The 7,312-nt window shown below is 37.9% G+C and overlaps 2 protein-coding genes across 2 annotated transcripts; both read right to left on the bottom strand.

The window, feature by feature from the left end:
• Positions 1-9: 9 nt before the first annotated feature.
• Positions 10-3,090, bottom strand: LOC149737391 (prostaglandin reductase-3-like). Its single transcript, XM_089875407.1, has 4 exons — positions 2,642-3,090; positions 1,852-2,007; positions 1,212-1,393; positions 10-589 (listed from the first exon to the last, which is right to left on the bottom strand). The coding sequence occupies exons 1-4, from the start codon at positions 3,086-3,088 to the stop codon at positions 310-312; spliced, it is 1,065 nt and encodes a 354-aa protein (XP_089731533.1). The 5' UTR covers positions 3,089-3,090; the 3' UTR covers positions 10-309.
• A 51-nt stretch (positions 3,091-3,141) lies between these two features.
• On the bottom strand, positions 3,142-6,953 carry LOC149737390 (adenine DNA glycosylase-like). The gene is made up of 4 exons (XM_089875405.1): positions 6,677-6,953; positions 5,570-5,767; positions 4,894-5,083; positions 3,142-4,373 (listed from the first exon to the last, which is right to left on the bottom strand). Exons 1-4 carry the CDS (start codon positions 6,880-6,882, stop codon positions 3,456-3,458), a joined length of 1,512 nt encoding a protein of 503 aa, XP_089731531.1. The 5' UTR covers positions 6,883-6,953; the 3' UTR covers positions 3,142-3,455.
• Between the last annotated feature and the right edge of the window lie 359 nt (positions 6,954-7,312).

The following is a 7,312-nucleotide window of genomic DNA, read 5'->3' as shown; positions in this document are numbered from 1 at the left end:
AACAGGAAATCGGGGAAAGATCAGTTTATTTTAAAGTTTTAAATTATAAGCCATTATTGCTTTACATGTAAACGATATCAACAGCATCTGATGCGTGAATAGTTTGATATCATTATCACTAAAATTATAAAAAATTACCATAAAGCGTGTCCACGTTACAAAGTGGGTGTTTGTTGCCGTAAGCGTTAACAAACAGTTAGTAAAATTTTTCCATTTAGTGACTATGTGATAGCATCTGATGCGTGAATAGTTTGATATCATCATCAGTTAAATTATAAACAATTAACAAAAACTACAACGGAACGGAGTTCATAATTTGCTTCCAGATGAAGCCAAGTTGACGACAATCTTCCCCACACTTTTCCTGGAGTAAAGATAATCCACCGCATCTGTGACGTCATCGATGCCACGGAAACCTCCTTTTCGCTCGCTGCTTCCATCGTCAACCATGCATGTCAACTTCCCAGCAACATAGAGATCACTCAACTCTTGAAAAGCCGACTTCCATTGGTTGGCGTAATGGAAAAGGAAGAAACCGGTCACGCTCGAACTTTTCATGAGCATTTTAACAGGAAGGGCCGCTGCTCCTCTATAAAACAGAAAACAGAATTGTTAAAATATATAGTAGGGTGGGGAAAGATGGGACATCTTTTCATTCTCGTTCCATTTGGTATTAAACAAAGAATTATAACCGTATCCTCGCAACTCCTATAGATCGTTGTTAATTGTTTAATCGCAATCAGAATATTTGGATATTATGTGTTAAACGTGTCCCATCTTACCCCCATACTATACCCTGTTACTTTTCATTTTACACTTTTTTTTATTCAAGTTAAGTAGTATAGGTTGAGAAAATTATCAGTCATACAAAAAACAATCACCCACAAAGTTACATACGTGGTAGTTCGTAAGCAGGCACGAGGTGTATGAACATCCGTGTTATAACGACTGTCGTTGCCCCGCCATGCGAGGATAACTATGTTACATACGTGGTAACTCGTAAGCAGGTACGAGGTGTATGAAACAGAACACCTATGTTATAACGACTGTCGTTGCCCCACCATGCGAGGATAAATAAGTTACATACATGGTAACTTGTAATCAGGAACGAGATGTATGAAACAGAACACCCATGACATAACTTCTTTTGTCCAACCAACTATCATTAGTAAGCATTAGTTGACAAACCACACCGAATAAATACGACCCACCTTGCCGAAGTAGTCGTTGCCACCCCCATGGGTTGTTGATATCCAGATATATACCCGATAACTATTAACCTTCCCTTTACTGCAAGTCTGTTGACGCAAGTCTCGTACGTTTCTCCACCAACCAACTCGTAAACCACATCAACACCATGCGGGTAATGCTCCTTCAATACTTGACCTAAGTTCTGTTGATATAAATGTAAGTTATTTAGCCTTGCTTGGTGGTCATAGTTGTTAATGTTATAACAGGGCTGCAACTCGTTTTTCTTTGCATTTGGGAGGAATGACATTCGCTTATAACAGGTGTTTTGTTTCATACACCTCGTGCCCGCTTACGAGTTACCACGTATGTAATTTATTTATCCTCGCGTGGCGGGGCAACAACAGTCGTTATAACACGGGTGTTCTGTTTCATACACCTCGTGCCAGCTTTGAGTTACCCCTAACTTATTTAAAAATAAATAAGCCAATATAAGTATAAGAAGTCTATTTAAATTTCAGCATAAAAATCACACTAAAGGGCACTTTAGACCATTAATGTGAACTGAAACTAATTTATTTTTTAAAATCTTAGCTAGTCAGCATTATTTTTACCAATCATTTTATTACAAATAATAATAAACATCTAAATTTCCTCTCATACCTCTGTAGAAATATTTATGGCGTGGTCGCAACCGATAGATTTTAAGAAATTAACTTTCTTATCAGATGAGCAGGTCCCAATGACATGACACCCAGCTAACTTGGCCAACTGGACGGCAAACTGACCGGTTCCTCCCGATGCTGCAGTTACTAACACCTGTATGGAATACAAACATAGGTAGTTTAATATTTAATATATAAATATAATTGTATGCTGGATAAAACAGGCATCCACCGCTGTTACACAGTTGATGGAGAGAACAGGGGTTATAGGTTCAAGGCGCAACACTGCGGATGTATGTGTTTTAGAGCAAGACATGGCAATTGGTTCAGGGCACAATGAGTTGTTGAAATTATCAGCCAGGCATAATAATACATCTAAATAATAAACACCCATAATTGATGAAACAGAACACCCATGTTATAATGAAAGTCTTTGCCCCGCCATGCGAGGATAAATAAGTTACATACGTGGTAACGCGTAAGCGGGCACGAGGTGTATGTAACAGAACACCCGTGTTATAACGACTGCCGTTGCCCTGCCATGCGAGGATAAATAAGTTACATACGTGGTAACGCGTAAGCGGGCGAATAAATAAGTAAAATTGAGAATAAATAAGTTAAATTCATTTTATTCAAACAGGGATATTTGAGAAACACTAGATGTTGTTAACTTGTTAGTACGCAAGTAATGGTTTGGCCGTAGGCACCAATAAGTGTTCTGACTAATGTTTTACATTAATCAAAAAAAAAAATTTAATCAAATACAAGTTCAAAATTGTGACACTCACCTTTTCATTTGGTTTTAAGTTCCCACTTTCCTGCAAGGCCAACTTTGCCGTCATCCCACTAACCAAACATGGTATATACTGTGGTTGCATTGATGGAATTTCAAGAATTGATTTCCCCGCTACCGTCTGGAACTCTGAGAATGCTCCGTTAGATAAATGAGCAACTGACTTCCCGATAAAACTTTGTGGAACCCCGTCACCAACTGCGACAACTTCCCCGATGGCTTCAAACCCGGCATCAAACGGGGGCTGCTTGCTTGGGTCGTATTTTCCCGCCGAGAAATTCACATCAGATGCGTTGATCCCCACGAAGTGATTTTTCACCAAAACGTGTCCGGAGGCAGGATTTGGAAGCGGGACCGTTTGGATCTCAACAGCCTTCCTGAAGTTGGATGTGAGCGTCTTCACGACTAGTTTCCTCATGGAGGAAGGAAGGGATGCAGACATGATGAAGATGTAAAAAGCAACAGAATTTAAAGTCACTATATTGATGCAAGCAGTCTGAAAATATAATCAAAAGATTTACATGAAACGCACTGTAGAAAAAGTTAGCTTGGCAAGATTATTCGTAAACTAAAGTAAACAAATGCAGAGGTGATTGATTTTGTTTTTAACCGCTGTAGAACATGATGTGTACATAGGCATGAAATCAATGAATATTGTACAAATGATATTTGTCAATTATCATATAAAAGCTAATAAAAGACCTGGATATTGAGGTAAAAAATAAGCTGAATTGAATCTAATTTCAGATCCTCAACAAGGACCTCAACCATACTGAATAAAATATAACAAGAAGATTCTAAAAGTTCAATTAAACTTTTTTCTTAAAGTAATCAGATATAACTGAGTCAGTTTTGCATTTTTTCTTTTTCCCGCGTTTCGGCTCTTCATGTTTTGTGTGGTCAGAACACAAAGCAAACATTTTCCTGACAGCGCTAGACGTGCCGCATTCATTGAACTCCTTGCTGCACATCCATTTGTATTGGTTGGGCAAGTTTACTTGAGGTGTTATGTTGCTTGTATCATTATAACATATCTGTATATGTTCAACACAATTGGTTTGTTTAATATGCGAGAATATGTGAACTAATTCTCCAATGTGATTGCGGTTTAAAATTTCTAAACTATCTTGGTCAAACAGACTGATAAGTTCTTCCGAAAATAACTTCATGTCATTATCATGTTGGGACACAGTTTTGATCCTTTTTCTCTTCTTGCAATTTTTCTTTTTAGAATCAGATTTTTCAGTCAATAGTTTATGAGGGAAATCCCATAACCCTGCCAAAAGTCCTTTACTAGGTCGTTGAACCAACAACCATTTGGAGTCATCCAAATCACTCCCACAATCACCAGGTTTATTTTCATTCTTGGTTAAAATCAATTGAATAACTACTACAGCCCGTTTTTCTTCTCTTGGTTCTTTTTTCTTTGGTTTTCTTGGATAATTTGTAACCCCAAGCTCAAGCAGCCAAGGTTCTGAAACAGACAAAGCTAAAACATCTTCACAGTTCTCAATATCAACCACGGCAGCCATCTTGTTTTCCAATTTAACTTTACCATCTTTAGTTTTAGTTTCAGAACTATAAGAGTTGTTGAATAAAACAGCCTGTTTGTTTTCCATTGAAGCTTTCTTGACCTGAGCCTTTGCTTGACATAAAGATTGAACGGGACATGAAGAACATTTGGGATTCAGTGGTAAACATACAGTTGCGCCTAACTCCATCATGGCCTGTGAAGGAACATGCTATTAATAAGTAAACAAACAAAATTAACAAAAAAAAGTAACGATAAAAGAATATTCCGCGACACTAGCAATAGTATTACAATTACTAATAAAATTATATTGTACGAGTAAGATACAGTTTCACTTTCACCCTCATATTATATATTTATATAAGGTTAAAACGAGCTGTGGAAAAAATATTACAAAAGTAAGTTGGGAGTAATTAAATACTAGATGCTGTTAATTTGTGTGAATGAATGTCTTTATATTATCTGCGGTCACAGCAAAGACGTTTGGAGTAGTTTACAAATTCGAAAAAGCAGAAAGTAACGGTAGTAAACCGACAGATGTTTGAGAAAAAGCGTGACCGTTACACCTACAAACAGATAACTATTTAATTAAACAATATTAAGGTTTCTATTATAATGAAAGTATAACACCTCTTACAGTTATTATACAGTAAGCCTAATTATTTATTTTTTTTAGCAGAGTGCCTAACATTTTGTAATTTCCGTTTTGTATTTACCTGGTTAAAATCTCCTGGGAAGGCAGGGTCAACAATGTTGTTAGCAAGCTCCCACAAATGCGAGATCACAGTTTTATTTGTTGTGTTACCACCAATAGCTCGAAGCCGACACAATACCCGAACCACATTCCCATCAACTACCCCGGTAACCTCCTTGAATGCAATTGAAGCAATGGCAGATGCTGTGTATCTGGGTATTATGTATGGAACACATAGTTTTTTTATTGTCTTTGTTAACTTGAAAACATTACTTTATTTCATTATATTTCAGCTCTATTGTATGGGTGTAAGGCCCTACAGCATGACACAACATGAGACATGAGATATAGGGCAGCTTTGGCCTACTACCGTAACAACCAGGACTTACAAGAACTTACAACCTTCCTTATCCTAGCATGACGGGAAATGACAGTCGTTATAACACAGATGTTCATACACCTCGTGTCGCTTACGAGTTACCGAGTATGTTACTTTGTGGGTGATTAATTTTTTTGGATTTTTTTTTATTGATGGCACATAATTTTGATTGGATCAATTACCATTAAGTGTCTTGCCAATAGACACATACACCCACAATGGTAGCAGCAACAAGCCTTGAATCCATTACCTCAGGTTAGCAGCAGATGCGCTAACCACGTTGCGACCTGACCGACATTTCCACCAAAACTACACCTACCTTCCAACACCAGGCATTGTTTTCAACAAATCCACAGAAGTTTCCGGAAACTTTCCGTCATACTCTCCAACAAGTTTAATCGCTGCTTGTCTCATTCTTCTACCACGAGAATAATATCCCAACCCAGACCACAGTTCATTCACTTCTTCCTCTGTACTGTTGGAAAGACTTTGAATGTCCGGCCATTTTTGCATCCACCTGTTAACAGTAACAATCGTCCGGCGCCGTGGCGTAGTGGTTAGTGCGCCTGCCTCTAACCCAGAGGTAATAGGTTCAAGGCTCGTCGCTGCTACCATTGTGGGCGTATGTGTCCTTGAGCAAGACACTTAACGGCAATTGCTCCAACCCAGTGGTCACTAATGGGTTGTCCGAATTATCAGCCATAGATAAAAATGAAAAAAATCCAAAAAAAAAAAATAATCACTCACAAAGTAACATACTTGGTAACTCGTAAGCTGGCGCGAGGTGCACACCCGTGTTATAACGACTGTCGTTTTCCGGCCACGCGAGGATAAAGTAAGTTACATTCATTCATTCATTCATTCATTCATTCACAATATCAAAATTATTTAAGTTTAATAATTATATATATATTTAATTTTAATTGGAATAATGGGCCAACCCTGGACTATATCACAAGCCCAATGCTGCAAAACCTCACCTATATAAAATAGAATCTGCATATACATATTTGGGATAATGGGCCAACCCATATTAATGAATGGACGTAACTTATTTATCCTCGCATGGCGGGGAAACAACAGTCATTATGACACGGGTGTTCTTTACCATACACCTCGTGCCGGCTTACAAGTTACCACGTATATGTAACTATGTGGGGGTTTTATCTAACAACATTAAGCCTATGTGATAAAAGTAAATATACATTAGGTACTGTAAGTGTCTTGGTGCTAGTGAAGAATCTTCCCCCCACCTTATTTGCTAACCCCCTAACCACTAACTACTAACCCCTATAACCACTAACCCCCTAACCATCAACACCTAAGAGGGTTAATGGTAAGCAAATAAGGTGGGGGGGGGATGATTCTTCACTAGCAGCAAGTTTTCTTTTCAAACTATAAATTGCAACTAGTTCGTTTCACATACCTGTTATAATACTCGACCACGGTCGCCACCCTGGTTTGTTGTAGCATAACTTCCGACACCCATACTGCATATGCATGTTGTGATAATGTAGTGCAACTATCTGCCATGCGTCGCCATGGTAGATCTCGTTTATTACCTGCATACCACGTTAGCAGAAGCTTGCGAAGAACTTCTATTTCATTCTCTGTAAATACGTAAGACGACATTGCAACAAAATATATTTTGCAAGTCACGTTTGTCAATACTGAGTTGCAACACTGGGAAAGTCCCTCAATTTAGGAAAATGACTATAGGTTTTATTTAAAAGAAAGTATTGGCTGAATCTTCAGAGTTTTTATGTCTTTATTACCTCTAAACTGTTACGGTTAACACCTCAAAAATTGTAATGCTCGACACAAAATACCCGCGTTAAAATTAAGGTCAAAATAGTTTTCAACGTAACTTATTTTCACGACTCTAAAAATCGTTGTTAACTGCTAGAAACACATTTAGGAAATACAAGATATAACGTGCAAACGGTGTCCGTCTTACCCTACAATACTATATAGTAGGGTGGGGGAAGATGGGACACCTTTAGCACATAATATCTAAATAATAATATCCTGATCACGTTTTAAACAATTACTAACGGTCTAT

Source organism: Ciona robusta, chromosome 3 (assembly GCF_009617815.1).
Source record: "Ciona robusta chromosome 3, ASM961781v2".
NCBI classification, from domain to species: Eukaryota; Metazoa; Chordata; class Ascidiacea; order Phlebobranchia; family Cionidae; genus Ciona; species Ciona robusta.
The sequence above is the reverse complement of the archived record's forward strand: the minus strand, read 5'-3'. Positions and strand labels throughout refer to the sequence as shown.